We start from the raw sequence: 19,278 nt of genomic DNA, 5'->3' as shown, positions 1-19,278 counted from the left end.
TACCAGGAAACAGACTTCAGCTCAAAGAAAGTAGTGTTTTAAGACTAGAATTAGTGTTTGGATAACCAGAATTGTCCACGTAGAGGCATGGAAAACAGCCCACCCAAAATACCACCTAAGAAGAATGGTCTCTCAGGTTCCATGTCACCCTGAAGGTACTCCATTATTTCATTTCCTCAGTTTTTAAAAACTCTTCTACTATAATCCTCAAAAATTATAAGCATTTTTTCATACATTGTAAAAAATTAATTTCTTTTTCTCATCCATCTCACTTAGCACACAGTAGATTCGAAATGAAAGTTTACTGAATGAGCAAATAAACTCAAGTTGGAAGGTGAAAAGATCATATTTCCCTTTCAACAATAAGAATCTCTAATTTTATTTGATTTAGCCTTCATTTCTAATTTAAAGCTAAACTGAACAGTAGGAAATTGTTTTCTTCCAGAAAAAAATCTGAATAAGGGCACGTGGGTGGCTCAGTCAATTAGGCATCTGCCTTTAGCTCAGGTCCTGATTCCAGGGTCCTAGGACTAAGCCCCACATCAGGCTCCCCACTTAGTGGGGAGAGTACTTCTCCCTCTGCCTCTGCCCCTGCCCGACCGATGCCTGTTCTAACAAATAAATAAAATCTTAAAAAAAAAAAAAAAATCTGAATGGTCATGCCTGACTTCCAGACTTTGGCAAATATGAATGTAAATACACCTCCTCCATCTGAGCTCCTCTGCCTCCCTGTAAAACTGCCCAGAAAGGTGAGGCTATAATGAGCTCACAGCAATCAGAAGGCACAGGTTTCCAGAAAAGGTCACAGGGTCACACAATTTAGCACCAAAAAGTCAGAGGAGGAGGAGAAAGCCATTAGCTGCCCCTCTGGCTCGCATAGCCTGGAGCTCTAGATAAAGCCCCTTACTCTTAATTTTCTCCTTTGGAAAATAATTCTGTTTTTAAAAGAACAAAAACAGTCTTTATCCTTGGAAGAAACTTCTACTATGGAATATACTAGGATCCTTCCTCCAGGGGACCCCAACTCCACTCCAGTCAAACAGCTCTACCTCAATAAACTGGCAGAGAGGTCTGGAACCTGCATAACAGGTCATGATTCTCCCCTGTGTGGACTCAAGTCTGGTTTTTGGCCCTGAACCTGGAGTTTTCCTGGTATATAGATGAAGCAACATTTAAGAGGGCTGCACATCGACTTCATTCCTGGGGACAATGTGATTAATTAGCCACCACCAGTGATCCTTCCCAGGGGGTCGCAACACTCTGATTATCACTACATCCCTGCTGCCTATCATGGTAAACGCACTCACCTTGTCTTTGGCAGCTAAGCTCTGCCACCTGGCATCTGGTTCTCCAGGATCCCATCACCCCCACTGAAATCAGAAAGCCCACCTCATTCGCAGCATCACCCACATCACACTTGCCTACAGAAAGAGCCAAGGCAAAGAGGTGCACGTGCTCCCTCATTAATGTATTTCTCAATGCCTCAGCGAAGGGAAAATCCTCTGGCCCTCTCAGGAAATGTAGTAGAGTGGTAGGAGGAAGGTGTGGGCAGGCGGCATTTATCACATGCAACATTCCTATTCCAACGAGCTTTTGGATTCTTTCTTCTATATCACACCAGAGATATTTGGCATCTCAACCTCACGTAACATATGCTCCCATTGAGTCCCAGTGGTTCCCAGGATTCTGAATCCCCTGGTGAGCTAGCTACAATTGCTAATTCCTTCATCCCTCCCCAAGATATCCCAAGTCAGTAAATCTGAAATGGGACCCAGAGATCTATCCCAAGAAACCCAGTGATTCGAACCAGGTGATACTCAGAACAATGAGACACGCGTCGCAGAGCTTAAAGGAAGGCTACGTACATTTGCCACGCTTACCAGGAAAATTCAATTTTCTCAGCAATGACACAACATACATTCTTTGCCAATAAGAATTATAAACCAGAGGAAAGAAAAAATAAAATGTAGCCCCCTTTATCATCTGTTTCCCCTGTCCCCAATAATGGGTTCTCCAACACTTTCCTTGTGAGTTTCCACAGCCCACAACTGAACACAGTACATTCTCCTGCCTTCCTCTACTGCCTTTCATTTTTCTTCTTCCCCATCTCTTGCCATCCACTCAGCTCTCAAATGCTTGTAAGTGCTTTCCATAGTCTTCTTAGATCATTCAACCAATAAATAACAACATCTGGTTTTTCTCGTTTTCCTCTAAGGAGAATCCCTTTGGCCCTTAATCATTTCAGTTGCTCTTCTTCTGCATTCCCTCTAGTATCAGGAATAAATCAGCAAATCATCATCACTTAATGTATCAAAGAACCAAAGGATGTGATTTGCAAGCACTGATGCAAACAACAGTGCAGAAGGGAGGCTGGTGCTCTGAGACACAAACAAAATCCATGGTTTGGGCATGAATGTTCCAGGCATCCCATTCTCACCTGGCTACGAGGAAGCTACGGGGAGGGAACAAGGGAAGAGGAGCTTGTCAGGAGAAGCGCCCATCCATTCAGGGGGCAGTTACTGTCACTATTGTCACATAAATGCTCAGAGTAGCAACTGCATCAAAGAAACAGTGGGGAAATTGAAGACAAGATCTGTCACCCTATCTAGAAGACAGCAAGTCCCAGAAAAAAATCGTCAAAAGCAGAGTCAGCAAATAATAAAAATTAACAGATCAACATCAAATATAATATATAGTGTTATAGCTACAATTGAGTTGTCAATTTTTAGCAAATGTGTTTTTGTTTAAAGGTAAGTGTTGGGGTCCCTGGGTGTGTCAGTGGTTGAGCGTCTGCCTTCATTCGGCCCAGGGCGTGATCCTGGAGTCCTAGGATCGAGTCCCACGTCGGGCTCCTTACATGGAGACTGCTTCTCCCTCTGCCTGTGCTTCTGCCTCTCTCTCTCTCTGTGTCTCTCATGAATAAATAAATAAAATCTTTAAAAATAAAAAAATAAAGGTAAGTGTTTGGTAAAGTTCTTAGAGGCAACACAATTTCTAACAGTGACTACTCAGAGTTCAGGTGAGGGAAAGTCCTGCCGCATCGGATCCCACTCCCTTCAGACACTAGCTGCAAGTTCAATGGTCCCCAGGCTACCTGCACTGCTGACCAACTGGCCACATATTTGGGGGCTCCCATAATTCTTTTAGGTTTGATAATTTCCAAGAATGACTCAAAGAATTCAAGAAAGCATATACTTACAATTTCAGTTTTATTATAAAGGATATAAATCAAAACCAGTCAAAAGAAAAGACTCATAGAGATAGGTCTGGAAGGGTTCCAAACACAAACTTCTTATGTCTTCAGGACACAACACCCCCTCAGCACAATGATGTAGGATTACCAATCAGAGAAACCCAACCAAGCTTCAATGTCAAGTTTTTAACTGAGGTTTCATTACTTAGGTTGATTGATTCAATCATGGGCTATGTGACTGAACTCCAACTCCAGCACCACTTACCCTGCCTGGAAGTTGGAAAGTAGGGCTAGGGCAGCCCCAGTGGTGCAGCAGTTTAGCACCGCCTGCAGCCCAGGGTGTGATCCGGGAGACCCGGGATCGAGTCCCATGTTGGGCTCCCCGCATGGAGCCTGCTTCTCCCTGTCTCTGCCTCTCTCTCTCTCTCTCTCTCTCTCTCTCTCTCTGTGTGTGTCTCTATGAGTAAATAAATAAAATCTTAAAAAAAAAAAAAAAGGAAAGTAGAGCTGGTATGTAGCTCAAAGTCCCATCTCTCTAATCACACATGCTTTGGTCTTTCCAGCATAGCCAGCCCACTTTCTGAAAGTATCAGGAGGCCCACTATGAGTTACCTCTTCCTTAGCATAAACTCAAGTGTGATTTTGGGACCCACTGTGAGCCACAGAGACACTCCCATCAGTCAGGAAATTCCAAGCGTTTGTGTTTTTTTAAAAGATTTTTATTTATTTATTTATTCATGAAAGACACAGAGAAAGAGAGAGAGAGAGAGAGGCAGAGAGAGACAGACAGAGACACAGGCAGAGGGAGAATGTGGGACTGGATCCTAGGACTCCAGGATCACACCGCAGGCGGAAGGCAGGCGTTAAACTGCTGAGCCACCCAGGGATCCCTGTCCAGGAAATTCTTTACCTGCCTCCACTTTTCTCTGACAGAAGAATAAAGGTAAATAAACCAAGAAATAAGCAGACTTTTTTTGTTTATATTATAAAAGTGTAGCTCTGCCTAAATATTTACCTGAAAAAGTTAAGCATTCACAAAAATGATTAATTCATTCACTCTTTCAACAGTCATTTATGAAGCCCCTACTTTGCATGCCAGACACTGTTCTAGGTGCTAAGGATACACCTGATGGAGCTTTCACAGTAGTGAGAGAAGATAAAAACCAACAATAAATCCATGTTGCCAGAGAGCTAAGGCAAAGAAAGAGAACAGAGAGTGAGAGAATGAGGATGAAACAGAGGAGAGTTTGCCATTTTGAATTGGAAGCCAGGGAAGGTGTCAAGGAGGAAGTGACATTTGAGCAGAGATTGAAGGTGGCGAGAGAGCAAAGACTGTACAGGTCTAGGGTAAGAGTATTCCAGGAAGTGCAAAGTGCAAGGGTCCCAGGCAGCAGGTGTGGCCTATTGGGCACAGGACTGTATAATGCTAGCAGAGGTAGAAGGAGGTGCAGATTGATGGACTAGAGGTCAGAGGGGTGGCCAGGGGTCAGATCAATTGGGTCTTGTAGAACAGACGCCATTTCTTCTCATTTGGAAAAGCAACAGTGCCATTGCTCTGGCATGACCAAGCATTCCTCCCCTCGTCCCTGTCTTTTTAAGTGGAATGACTACATATTCAAAGTTAGGAAAAACATGACTTGTAGCTCCAAAGGAAGACAGAAAAGACATGTGTTGATTTAAAAAAAAAAAAAAAAAAAAAAAGATTGCTTCCAAAAGTGTTTTCCAAGCCTTCACTCAGAGATTCACCTATAAAAATCCTCATAATTCAAAAATACATTCCTCTCATTTTCCATCCTTCCTACACTGCCAGACTGCGGTCTAAAGCCCATTTCACATCTAAGGCATATGCTAAGGGACAACAATCTTAACCTCCTCCTTTTGGGGTTTCTAAGATAAACCTGAATTTGGCATGCAATTTTCAGAGGCCATTTCTTCATTTTTCTCTATAAAATCTTTATTGCCTCCAATCATATTTTTCCTTGGCTATATCTATCATTGAACACCCTAGACAATCTAGCCAAACAATCTCCATGTGTTTCCATCATAGACGTAGAACGCAAACCTATCAGCTCTGCTGCAATAGACTATCTCAAAATGAGTTCCAAAGAGGGACAAATCAAAAGGAATAGAACCAAAATGAACACACTACCATTTCTTTTAGGTTTTGGGCACAGAGGCTAGAGCCGATTTTCATGGTTGGCTTTTCATCTGTGACTAAAAGATGCAAACTGCTGCAAAAAAAAAAAAAAAAAAAAAAAAAAAAAAAAACCTTCTCCAGATCCAAGCATTAAAATGTTGCAAATCCTTACAGCTGCACATATTAAGATATTCTATTTTTTAACTCTGACATTTGAAACCACCCACTTTCACTCCTATGGTTTATATCACCATCAGAAGCCTTCAGTAAGACAAACCTTTATAGCAAACTGGTAGACTACTATGATCTAGTAGCCTAAACATGGAATGAGAACCAAGAGCTTAAGGTCCTTTAATTTGCCCTAGTTTCCCATCTTTACCTTGGAAAAAAAAAAAAAAAAAACCTGCTTTTTTTTCTTGTTGAAGGAAGCTTCTCCTTGCTTCCTGATGTGGAATGGCACTGCTAACGATCCAGCAGGAGCTTCTTCTCAAGAGGAAAGGGATGGAGTGGAAATAAAATTCAAAAGCTCAACATCCTTTAAAATCAATCAAGGCCATTTGTCATGGTGAGGGTTATGGGCATCATGGGTCTTGGTTCTGTGTCAATTAAGTGTCTACAGAGTGACTTAACATGTTTAATGTGTTTAATGTCCTGATTCCGGAGTTAAAAAACAGGTCATGGCCGATGGAGGATAAAGAAGCAAAAAAAGAAAAAGAAAAAAAAAAAAAAAAAAGGTTACTGCTGCAGATTAAGTTTCCCCAGATGTTCTGATTCTGCTCTACAATGGTCCAAAAATATTCCTGTGTGCCCTCGGAAATGATCTTACGGAAAGACCGAATAGAAGATTTGACTTAGGAACAGAAATTCATTAGAATTCTAGATTCACTTCAAGGAACACAGAGATGACCGCTTAGATCAGTTAAAGTGCCGCCGGAGAAGCGGAACCCCCAGGGATGACCCAGCAGGAGGGGTTTGGGGCGGAGGCCTGCCCTTTCACGGCCAAGCTGGCCAAGCTGCAGCTGCGGGCCGGGCCGTCTGGGTCAGAGGCCTGGGCCGGGCAGGCGCTGGGAGGGAGGATGCAGGGCTGAGCGCCGGGGAGGGGCAGCAAGAGCCCGAAGCCGCGAGGGGGAACCGGGATGTACTGCTGCTGCCCACAGCCGCTCAGGCTCCAACTTTCACGACCGACGCCAGCGACCGCAAACAGGCTGACGACGCTCCTCCCTCCAGGGCTGCGCTCACACCTGCACCAGGTTCCAAGTTGCTGCAGCACCGCGATCTGGAGAGTTCCGGGGGGGCCGCCCAGCCAGCTCCAGGCGCGCGCACACCTGCGCCGGCGGCCCGCAGGCCTGGGACCGCACCCACCCACGCGGCCCCCGACCCCCGACCCCCCACCAACAGGGTCGCTTCACTTTCACTTCCCAGAGCTCCAAGGAATCTCTAGCGCACAACCTAGGGCGATGCAGGGAAACGGTTGCCAAAAAAACAAAGTTTCAATTTCGTTGCACTGACATAGCACAAAGCCACCAGATGTTTGAAAACTGCCTTCCTGTCCCTTTGCACCCTGCCCCGCAAGCTGGTAGAGTAGGCACTCTAAAAATCCATTCCATAAATAAATAAATAAATAAATAAATAAATAAATAAATAAATAAATAAATAAATAAATAAAATAAAAATAAAATATTTATCAAATAAATATTTGAATAATTTTAATTCAAATATTTGAGGGGGTGGGAGTGAATGCGTGACGGGCACTGGGGGTTATTCTGTATGTTAGTAAATTGAACACCAATAAAAAATAAATAAAAAAAAGACAAATAAATATTTGAATAAGTTCATCAATTTATTTGATGAATATTTTATTTATAAAACACATATTTGATAGATATTTTATTTATAAAACACATATTTTATAAATAAATATTTTAATTTATAAATTATTTATTTATTTTTCAAAAGATTAAAAATCCATTCCCTCATTCCGATTTCAGCAGATTTCTTCCTTGAGAAAAACTGTGATTAATAGCTTTCCATACATGCAAGTACCTTTATAGTAACGAGCATTACACAGCTTTATTTATTACTGTGTTTATTTATTGTTCTTTCTTAAGGTAATTTCTTTCTTCTCTTTTTTTTTAAGATTTTATTTATTTATTCATGATAGACCGAGAGAGAGAGAGAGAGAGAGAGAGAGAGAGAGGCAGAGACACAGGCAGAGGGAGGAGCAGGCTCCATGCCAGGAGCCTGACATGGGACTCGAGCCCAGGACTCTAGGATCATGCCCTGGGTCAAAGGCAGGCACTAAACTGCTCAGCCACCCAGGGATCCCTCTTAAGGTAATTTCTAGCTCTCAGTATGTGTGACATTCATTGAATCAAAGATAATAAACTATTTTAATAAAAACTAGGTTTTTTGGTTTGTTTGGTTTTTTTTTAAAGATTGTATTTATTTATTCATGAGAGACACAGAGACAGAGGAAGAGAGATAGGCAGAGGGAGAAGCAGGTTCCCCATGGGCAGCCCGATGAGGGACCTGATCCCAAGACCCCAGGCTCAGGACATGACGCAAAGGCAGATGCTCAATCACTGAGCCACCCAGGTGCTCCTAAAAATTAGGTTTGAGCGCCTGAGTGGCTCGGCTGGTTAAGCATCAGATTCTTGATTTGGGTTTGGATCATGATCTCATGGGTCATGGGATCAAGCCCTTGTGGGACTCCACACTCAGGGGGGAGTCTGCTTGCAGATTCTCTCCCCCTGCCCATTCTCCCACTCATGTGCACCTGGTTCTTGCTCTCAATCTCTCTCTCTTTCAAATACATAAATAAATTGTTTAAAAACAAACAACCTAGGTATGAGTTTTGCCCTGGGAAAGACAAGCTACAGAACAGGAGAAAATATGTGCCAATTACATAGCTGACAAAGGACTTGTACACCCACAATATATAAAGAAATCTCAAAGTTCAACACAAAAAATAAAAATTAAAAATTAAAATAAAACTCTACTTAGGAAATGGACAAGAGATACAAAGAGACATTTTAGCAAAGATGATACACACAGGGCAGATAAGCACATGAGTATATTTAACACCATCAGCCATTAGGGAAATGCAAATTAAAATCACAATGAGATATCACTGTACACCTATCAGAATGGCTATAATAAAAGACAGTGACAATATCAAATGCTGGCGAGGAAGCAAAATAACTAAATTACTCATACATGGTATGAAAAGCTCTGGAAAACTATCACTTTCTTAAAAAAAACTAAATACACAACCACCATGTGACCCAGCAATTGCAATCCTGGACATTTATCCCCAAGAAATAAAACTTATGTTTACATAAAAACCTATAAATGAATGTTTATAGCATTTTTGTTTGTAATAGCCCAAAACTGGAAACAACTCAGATGTCCTTGAACAGGTGAAGGACAACCCTGGGCTACCCACACGACGGAATACTACTCAGCAATAGAAGAAATGAACTATGCAACAAATCTGAATATGCAGATATGCAACAAATCTGAATAAACTCCAGAGTGCTAAATAAAAGAAAGCCAATCTCAATAGGTTACATACCATGTGATTCCACATATAGCACTCTCAAAATGATGAAATTATTTTTCAACATGGAGAACAGGTTAGTGGTGATTATGAAGCAGAGTGGGGTGGTACAGATTAAGGGGTTGTTATGAATTAACATTGTTTATAACAATGTTAAAGAAGCAGGAAGGATCCTTGTGATGAAACTGTTCCGTGTCTTGACTGTGATGGTAACCTTGTAAATCTACATGTGACATCTGCATAGAACTAAATACACACTTAACAAAAATAAAAAGAATACATGTAAAAAGTAAAATCTAAGTAAATGCTGTGGATTGTATTAATGTCAACTTCCTGGTTGTGATATTATACTATACTTATGAAAAGCTTTAACATTGGAGGAAAATCTCTATATTATCATTTATAACTGCATGGAAATGTACAGTTATCTCACAATGAAAAGGGCTTTTTTTTTTTTTTAGTGCCAAAGACACTATATAAAAAGAAAACTACAGGCCAACATTCATGATAAACACAGATGCAAAAGTCCTCAACAAAATACTAGCAAACTGAACTCAACAGTATGTTAAAGGAGCACCCACCATATACTAAAGGAACATCCACCATAACCAACTGGGTTTTATCCCTGGAACTCAAGAATGGTTCAACATGCACGATTTACCTAATGTTATATGCTACATGAACTAAATGGAAGGTAAAAATTACACGATCATGTCTAGGATGCAAGAGAAGCATCTGACAATATCCTTCGCGGTAAAAACTCAAAAACTAGGTTTAGAAAGAATTTACCTCAACATAATAAAGAACCCACACGAAAAGCCCACAATTAACATTATACTCAATGGTGAAAAACTGAAAGCTTTTTCCCTAAGTCAAGAAGAAAAGAATGCCCACTCTTGCACTTCTATTCAGCTTAGTACTGGAAGTCCGACCCAGGGCAATCAGCCAAGTCAAAAAATAAAAGGCATTTACATTGAAAAAAAGAAATAAAAGCATCTGTTTGCAGATGACACTGCTCTTTTATGTTAGAGGACCCTAAAGACTTCAAAAAAAAAAAAAAAAACCTGTTAGTATATTCAAATTCAGTAAAGTTACATGATACAAATCAATACACAAAAACCAGCTGCAAATGTATCAACTATATTTCAATAAAAAAATCAGCTGCATTTCTTAAAATATTTTATTTATTTATTTATGAGAGACACAGAGAGAGGCAGAGACACAGGCAGAGGGAGAAGCAGGCTCCATGCAGGGAGCCTGATGCGGGACTCGATCCGGGGACTCCAGGATCACGCCCTGAGCTGAAGACCGATGCCCAACTGCTGCGCCACCCAGGTGTCCCTCAGTTGCATTTCTGTACACTAATAATAAACTATCCAAAATTAAGAAAACAATCCCATTTACAATAGCATCAAAAAGAATAAAATACTTAGGAATAAACTTAACCAAAGAGGTGTATAATTAAAACTATAAATCGGGATCCCTGGGTGGTGCAGCGGTTTGGTGCCTGCCTTTGGCCCAGGGCGCGATCCTGGAGACCCGGGATCGAATCCCACGTCGGGCTCCCAGTGCATGGAGCCTGCTTCTCCCTCTGCCTGTGTCTCTGCCTCTCTCTCTCTCTGTGTGTGTGACTATCATAAATAAATAAAAATTTAAAAAATAATAATAATAAATAAAATAAAAAAATAAAATAAAACTATAAATCACTGACAAAAGAAATTAAAGAAGACACAAATAAAAAGACATCCCAAGTTTATGGATCAGAAGACTTACTATTATTAAAATGTACTATTCAAAGACATCTATAGAGTCTTGTATTCGTTATCAATATCTCAATTACTCTTTTTTACTGAAATAGAAAAAAATCATAAAATTCATTTGAATCTACCAAAAACTCTAAATATACAAAGCCATTTTGAGAAAGAACAAAGCTGCAAGCATCACACTTCCTGATTTCAAACTATATTGCAAAGCTATAGTGATTAAAACACTATGGCACTAGAATAAAAAGAAACATACTAACCAATGGGAAAGAATAGAGAGGCCAGAAATTTCCCTACACATGTATGGTCAAATGATCTTCAACATGAAGGCCAAGTATACACAACAGGGAAAAGATGGTCTCAACAGTTTGGGAAAATAACCACATACAAAAGAATTAACCTGGACCCTTACCTTACACTGTATACAAAAATCTACTTAAAATGATAATGATTTAAATGTAAGGCCTGAAACTGTAAAACTTCCAGAAGAAAAACAGGGGAGGGGCGCCTGAGTAGCTCAGTCAGGCAAGCATCACTTCGGCTCAAGTCATGGTCCAGGGATAGAGCCACATGGGCTCCCTGCTCAGCGAGCCTACTTCTCCCTCTCCCTCTGCCTGCTACTCCCTCTGCTTGTGCTCTCTCTCTCTGTCAAATAAATATTTAAATAAAATCTTTTTTTAAAAAAATGGAAAAGAAAAAAGAAAAGCAGGTGAAAAACTTTATGAAGTTAGACTTAGCAATGATTTTTTAAAATATGACACCAAGAGTACAAACAATAAAAATAAAATTGGGTAACTGAGACAACATCAAACTAAAAACCTCTGCACAGCAAAGGAAGTAATCAACAGAGTGAAAAGGCAACCTATGGAATAGAAGAAAATATTTGCAAAGCCTGTATGTGATGTGTTACTAATATCCAAAATACACATGAAACTCCTACAACTCAAGGTAAAAAAAAAAAAAAAAAAGATGAAAAAATGGGCAAAGGACTTGAACAGACATTTCTCCAATAAAGACTCAGCCATCAAAAGGAATGAAATCTTGCCATTTGTGACAACATGGATGGACCTAGAGACTTAGTATTATGGACTTAGTATTATGCTAAGTGAAAGAAGTCAGAGAAAGATGAATACCATATGACTTCATTTATATGTGGAATTTAAAAAACAAAACAACCAAACAGAACAAAACAGAAACTGACTCAGATACAGGAAATGAATAATTGGTAATTAGTTCCAGGGGGTGGGGGTAGAGTGAGCAAAATAGGTGAAAGGCATTAAGTACAAACTTCCAGTTATAAAATAAGTAAATCATGGAGATGTAATGTACAGCCTAGGGAATATAGTCAATCATATTGTAACAAATTTTTATAGTGACAGATGGTAACTAGACTTATAGTGGGAACCATTTTATAATTTATAAAAACACCAAATCACTATGGTATACATCTGAAACTAACAGGATACTGTATGTCAATTATACTTTTAAAAAAAAGAGAGACATACAAATGGCCAATAGGCACATGAAAAGATGCTTAACATCACTAATCACCAGAGAAATGCAAAGCAAAACCTCAATGAGTTATCACCTCTGTCACACCAATTAAGCTGTTTTTTATGGAAAATAATAATGATAATAACAAGTGTTGGCAAGGATGTGAAAAACCAGAATCATTAGACACTATCCGTGGGGATGTAAAAAGTACAGCCTCTATGGAGAACAGTATGGCGATTCCTCAAAAAGTTAAAAATACAATTACCTTATAATCCAGCAATCCTACTTCTGGTTATCAATCCAAAACAATTGAAATCAGGATCTTGAAGAGATATATGCACTGCCAAGTTCACTGCAGCAATATTCACAGTAACTAAGACATGAACACAACCTAACTGTCTATGATCAGATGAAGGGATTTTAAAAAGCAGCATATACATACAACGAAGTATTATTCAGCCTTAAAAAAGGAAATCCTGTCATATACAACATGGATGGAGGTAGAGGACATTATGCTAAGTGAAATAAGCCAGTCACAGGACAAATACTGCATGATTATATTTAGATAACGTATCTAATATAGTCAAATTCATAGAAACAGAGAGTAGAATGACAGCTGTCAAGGGCAGGGGGAAGGGGAGCCCAGAGCGTTGCTGTCCAGCAGGTATATGGTTCCAATTACACAAGAGGAATGAGCGCCACAGATCTGCTGCTGTACAACATTTTGCCTGCAGTTAATAATCTTTTATTGTGCTCTTAAGATTTTTAAGTGGCAAATCTCATGTTAAGTGTTCTTACCACAAAAAAAATAATTTAAAATGATCTTGAATTCTCAGATTTATTTTTAAGATTTTATTTATTTATTCATGAGAGACACAGAGAGAGAGAGAGAGAGAGGCAGAGACACAGGCAGAGGGAGAAGCAGGCTCCATGCAGGGAGCCCGATGTGGGACTCGATCCCGGGTCTCCAGGATCACACCCTGGGCCAAAGGCAGTGCTAAACCGCTGAGCCACCCAGGGATCCCTAAATTCTCAGACTTTTTTATTCAAACAAGCCTAACTTAAGATATACTTAGAAGTGTGTATATATATTTAAAAGGCTACTTTAACTTTATTTTCTACCTAAACTACCTAAACTACCTAAAGTAAAAATCATAATGACTATTCTATGTAAGGTGCCTAGGCCAATGTTTGGTTCACACTGAGTAGTTACTAAACGTGGTTTTCTGTCCTTCCTTGCAACATCTTTAGAGTTGTGTGGGTCTAACATCAGTGCCGTCCCTTATACGTGCCCCTCTTCATGCTGCTGCACAAGAAGACCCAGTGTGGAGAAAGCTTCCGGGTCTTATTTTAATCCACACCTGTGAACCCAGAAACATGAGCTTTTTCTTTCTGAAGAGATATCTCCCCCTTTCCAATTAGTGTTGCTCTCTAGATTTGCAACTCAATCCGCTCAAAAAAAAAAAAAATTATCCTACATTTATCTTACATAGCCAGTGAGATAAGATATACAAAGAGAAAAAAAAAAAGATATACAAAGAGCAATAGTTTTAGACACCAATCTGCATTTTGTAACCAATGAGTACACAGTGAGCAGTTGGCCCCTCCCTGCAACTCTCCTTCCCCCTTCCCCCCTTACCCTAAATCCTTGCTAACATGCTTGCATCATTGTCTACTTCCTTCCCCATTCCTCTCTTTTCTCTCCCTGCCATCTCCAGCATGAATGAAAAAAAAAACATTTTAGAAAGTGAAGAAGTGAAAACATCTTCCCCACCTTCCACCAAGTGGGCACAGGCATTTGGCCCTGGCTTTAAAAATTAAAATAAAAAAGATTTATTTATTTGACAGAGAGAGCAGGAGCTCACAAGCAGGGGGAGCCAAAGAGGGAGAGGGAGAAGCAGCTCTTGGGGGAGCAGAGAGCCTGGTGGATGCGGGGCTCCATCCCAGGATCCTGGGATCACGACCTGAGCTGAAGGCAGCCGCTTAACTGACTGAGCCACCCATCCAGGCGCCCTGGCCCTGACCTTTTAAAATGGAAAATGCTCACATCCAGTTGGTCTCCACGGCTGTTACAAGCCAAGCACAGCTCATGCTGTGAGCTTCCACACCTGAAACGAACCATCTTCCCTCCCTGTTAAAAATGAATAAGCAGATCAATCTAGAAGATGAACATATATATTTGTACCATCTGAGATTTTAAGAAACATTTGGAAAACTGAGAAACTCCGTCATTAGCTGAGGTTATCTTTCAGCCAAAAAAACCAAAACCACTTTCCAAAGAGACAAATGTTTCTAAAATACTCTCTTCAGAGTCAAATGTGCAATTTCCTCGCCCTCTTTTAAAACACTGAATTTTCAATGGAAGAATTAAGTCAAAAGGCCATGAATTACCGCCAACTGCTAGGGTTTCCTTTCCTAAGTCATCACAGCCACCTGTCAAGAAACCTTGGCCTCCTGGCCAGAGGCGAGCTTTTCAAGCTGCCTATCCCGTCTCGAATGACCATCACCATAAAGACGGGTTCATATTACACCCACTGCAAAAGGCTTAAAATACGGATGATACTGAACCAATATTATTTCAAGTTTCTGTCCGGCGCACTGTAAGCTTTAATGCTGAGCCAAATTACAAGGGGTTGAGTCAGGCTCGCGGTGTAGACGACCGCGCTCAGGCAAAGCCCCTCCTCTCCTCCTCTTCCGCGTGAAGCAAGCCCTCTTTTAAATTCAAGAAAATACTCCACCCTACAAAAACCTGGCGTTCGCTCGGTTCCCTTTACACTTTATTCACACCAGAAATGCTGAATCATGACTCTGAGGGTTGTAAAACAAAAACTATTTCGACTGGGACACCAGGATCCCCGGAGGATCCCACGCTTCTGCAATCCTTTGCTTTGCATCTTTTAAAATCGAAATCGCGAGCCCCTCCGCAGACCTGCAGACTGGAAAGGCTCGGGGAGCAGCCGAAGGGTGCAGGTCGGTGGGGGGGGGGGGGGGGGAGGATGCGCTCCCTCCGCGCCGCCTCCCCAAAACCCGGGAGCCCCGGCAGCGCAGGGCTCTCGCCTCCTGTCTCCCCGATCGCGACCCCACAGGGGGCTCATCCTCTCGCCCCCAGCAAGGCTGCCCTAAAGCCTTCGGGAAACCCCCAACTTGGAAGCATCCTCACCGCAGCCTCGCGTCCGGGACTCCGGCGCCCGCACGCTCGCGCCTGGCCGGGCCGGGCATCTCCGGGCATCTCGGGGCATCCCGGGGCATCCCGGGGCATCCCGGGGCGCGCGAGCATCTCCCCCCGGCCCGGCCTCGCTCGAGAGCGCGGCCCGCCCGCAGCGCGGACTCTTGACAAAGTCGATCCCAACTCGCAGCCCGCGCCCCGCCAGCCGCCCCGGGCGCCCGGGGACCCCGAGCAGCGCGGCGGGGACGGCGGCAGAGCGAGGCGCGGAGGCGCACGGGCCGCAGGAGGAGAGACGAGCGCCCCCCCTCCAGCCGGTCCCGCAACTTCTCCCCTCGCTCGGGCCGCGGGGTCGGGGGCCGGGGGCCGGGGGCCGGGGGCCGGGGCCGGGGGCCGGGGGGGGGGGTGAGAAACGGCGGCCCGAGCGCGGGGGACCGACTCACTTGAAGGTGAGGACGCAGAGCGGCCGGTAGGACTTGTGGCTGGTGTTCTCGGCCATGCCCTTGCCCCAGAAGTCGTTGCTGAAGATGCTCCAGCGGAGCGGGGCGCCGGGCCGCACGTCGGGGTTGTTCACGATCGCCCACACGTCGTCGTGCACGAACTCGCCCCGCAGCGAGCGGCCGTAGCACAGGCAGCTCGCCCCGGCCAGCAGCGCCGCGGCCCCGACCCGCGCCAGTCCGCAGCCCGGCCGCCGGGAGGGCGCGCGGTCCCCGCCGGTCACCACCATCGTGCCGCCGCCGCCACCGCTGCCCTGGCCGCTCCCGGGCGCCTGGCATCCTCCCCGGAGCGGGGCTCGGGCATGGTGCGGCGGCGCTGCACCGCCGCCGGCGCCCCGCGCTCCGCCGCCGCCTGCGCCGCCGAGTTGGCCCCGCCGCAAATAAACAGCCGCCCCCCGCCCCCCGCCTCCCGCCTCCCGCGGCCGCCGCCGCCACCGCCTCCTCCGCGCCACTGCGCATGCCCCGCTCGCTCCCGCCTCCGCCCGCCCCGCGCCATCCCCGGACCCGGGCCGCCCCGGCCGGCGCGCAGGTGGAGCGGGGCCGCGGCGCGGGGCGCCCGGGAGGCGGACGCGGGGCCCCGGGGTCCCGCCTGGCGCCCCCCCGCCCCGCTCCTCCGCGGGCGCCCCCGGGCCGGGGCAGGGCGGGCCGAGCAGGTGCGCACCCCACGCGCGCCCGAGGAGAGTGGCGGCCGCGTCCCGGGAAGTCTGCAGCCTGGGCGTCCGGGGGGGCCGCGGGGGACCCCGAGCTGCCGAAGCCCCGTCCCGGCTCCGCCCGGGGTCTCCCCCCGCCCTGCGCGGGGGCTTCGGGGGCGCCCCTTGCTCTGCTCGCACCTCGCCGACGGCCCGGGGTGGGGGTCGGGGTCGGGGTCGGGGTCCGGGCTGCGCCCTGGGCTGGCTCCTGAAACATTTCTTCTCGTTTGAAACTCTTTTAAGACGATCCAGGAGATGCTGAGCAAATTACTTTTTTCTTCCCACCTAAATGGATCACTTGGGTCTGATTATTATTTCCTGGGCTGTGGGCGTGTTGGAACTGTTCCTGCTAAGTCAATACCACTTGGGGAAAAAAGAAGAAAGAGTGAAAGAGAAAGAGAGAAAGAAATAAGGGGAGAGAGGGAGAGAGAAGAAAGAAAAGAAAGAAAAAGAAAAAGAAAGAAAGAAAGAAAGAAAGAAAGAAGAAAGAAAGAAAGAAAGAAAGAAAGAAAGAAAGAAAGAAAAAGAGGGAGGGAGGAAAGAAAGACGGAGGAAGGAAAGAAAGAGGGAGGGAGAAAGGAAGGAAGGGAAGAAAGGAGAGAGGGAGGAAAGAAAGAAAGAAAAAGAAAGAAAGAAAGAGAGAAAGAAAGAAAGAAGAAAGAAAGAAAGAAAGAAAAAGAGAAAGAAAGAAAAGAGAAAAAGAAGGAGGGAGGAAAGAAGAAAGAAAGAAAGAAAGAAAGAAAGAAAGAAAGAAAGAAAGAAAGAAAGAAAGAAAGAAAGAAAATGAAAGAAAGGGAGAAGGAAGAGAGGAAAGAAGGAAGGAAGGAAGAAGAAAGAAAAAGAAAGAAAGGAGGAAGGAAGGAAAGAGGAAGGAAAGAAGAAAGAAAAAAGCGGGAGGAAAAAAAGAAAGAAAGAAAGAAAGAAAGAAGAAAGAAAGAAAGAAAGAAAGAAAGAAAGAAAGAAAGAAAGAAAAATAATCCCCCAATCTCCCCATTTTTCTGAAAAGTTATTTTCTTTTTAAAAAAATACTAATTATATATGTAAATAAGGTAGGTATCTCAGAATGATGATTACTAGAATTTCTCCAGGTTCGAAAAGTCTGTTAACTCTTTGAGACCCATCGTAAATTTCCATTGCTATGTGTTATTGAAGTTACCTGGAACGTGACACATCCAAAGAAAAACTTAAAGTACGAAATTTGCCATATATTCCCATCCTTCGAAGATTCTTAAAAGGTTTCATTGATTTTTTTTAAGTAAAATAAAAGGCAGAAATTGTTCTTGTACTGAGCATTTGTGTGACTCTTTAGCACATCAATTTTTTTTTTTTTAATTTTAAGATGTATCTGAGCATTTGAAAACTCAGTGAATGAAGACAAACGTATTCCAGGTCAAGATGCATTTCATCCACTTCACTTTGCTTTTTGGTGACTTGAAAGTCAGTGACTTGCAAACTGAAACGGAGAAAGCCAAGCATCGATGTTTATCCTTACCTCAAAACTTTTTGACCCATGATAGCTTTAATATCCAGCCCCCACACACACCTGCATCTACCATCTTCCCCACAGAACACACTACAGCCTTTCCTCTTTGCCTGCCCCTCACTTTAATAGAAATATATTAAGAGTATATTTGTGCTACAACGTGCTAAGTACTGGGCTGGATAAACAAAGCAGCCCAAAGTGTGACTGTGTGGGGTGTGTGTGAGGGGTTAACACAATCAATGTCAAACTTTCTAAGTTGACTTCTGACTAAGACAGTGAAATTGCCTTTGCTGAAATGATAGATTTAATAAGCCAATATATATCAATCCTTACCTATCATCGATAGAGGCTTCCTTGAAACAATGCCTTAATCCCAAAGAATGACTAATAATAGAGTTTTACAGAGACCTTACTCCCTCCAATTACCCTTAAAGTGCCCAGGTAGGAGTATAGTCCTGCCCATCCCCTTCTTCTATGAGTTCTTTTCCTTTTTAGGTGCAGAGTTATCAGAGTTCTCCATGACAATGGAGAAAAGAGGAGAAGGATGAGAGCTGAACTCCAAAAAGACAATGGAGGAGTAAAGGGAAAGAGATAAAGGAAACATCTAAGTAGGGTTCCAGGTTTCTGCGCTAGATTTCCTTAGGTTTTCCTCTACATTCAGCGGCATTTCCAGCCTATTTAGTTTGGATGATAAATTTGGGATGGATTCACTTTAACATAGTGAGATTCCTTAAAAGTCCTCTCAAGCATGAACCAGTAAGTAAATTTTTTTTTTTAATTAAACAATTCCTTTGCAGTCCCATCACTTCCTAATTCAATATTGTTCTGTGTTACAGGAAAACAGTAGAAAAATGGTGATGTCAGAGATGGGTTTACATTGATATGCCAAGTCCATCATCCCCTCTGCTTCTCTCTTAAGGTATAAAGCACTCATCTTGGCTAATAAAGGGGCCCAAAAGGAAATGAGATTTTATTCCTGTTGCTTAGTCTCTGATTATTTTTAAAGGATTTATAATTAGAGCAATACTACCTAAGACGTCTTTTGTCCACTCAGAGCAATTTAAAACATAAATTATTACAGAAGTGCTTCTCTGAGAGTCATACAGATTAAGTCACTCATGCAAATTAAAAGGGACCACAGTCCTTAAAGAAATTAGGACACAACTAAAAATAAATCAAGGATAAGTAGGTATTTTAATAAAACAAATTTCAAATTACTGCCCACTGTGCTTTTTCAGCCTAATATACATCCTGTTCAGGTACACCCTTAATAAAGGAACAAATGCAGTGTTACAGAGTC

The 19,278-nt window shown here is 43.3% G+C and overlaps 1 protein-coding gene and 1 long non-coding RNA gene across 2 annotated transcripts in view; one reads left to right on the top strand and one right to left on the bottom strand.

The window, feature by feature from the left end:
* The window catches only part of TMTC1 (transmembrane O-mannosyltransferase targeting cadherins 1), a 269,262-nt gene extending 253,118 nt beyond the window's left edge, over positions 1 to 16,144 (bottom strand). Inside the window, exon 1 of the mRNA XM_077870576.1 lies at positions 15,753 to 16,144. Within this exon, the coding sequence (XP_077726702.1) occupies positions 15,753 to 16,036 (284 nt within the window). The 5' untranslated portion in view covers positions 16,037 to 16,144. The remainder of the gene's footprint in view (positions 1 to 15,752) is intronic.
* LOC144297035 (uncharacterized) lies at positions 14,880 to 18,941 on the top strand. Its single transcript, XR_013364066.1, has 3 exons — positions 14,880 to 15,116; positions 18,474 to 18,734; positions 18,815 to 18,941. It is a non-coding gene; the product is annotated as an uncharacterized LOC144297035 (long non-coding RNA).
* The last annotated feature ends 337 nt before the right edge of the window (positions 18,942 to 19,278 follow it).

The sequence above is a fragment of the Canis aureus genome, chromosome 25 (genome assembly GCF_053574225.1).
Source record: "Canis aureus isolate CA01 chromosome 25, VMU_Caureus_v.1.0, whole genome shotgun sequence".
NCBI lineage: Eukaryota > Metazoa > Chordata > Mammalia > Carnivora > Canidae > Canis > Canis aureus.
Note: the sequence above shows the minus strand (reverse complement) of the source record. Positions and strands in the feature narration are given on the sequence as shown.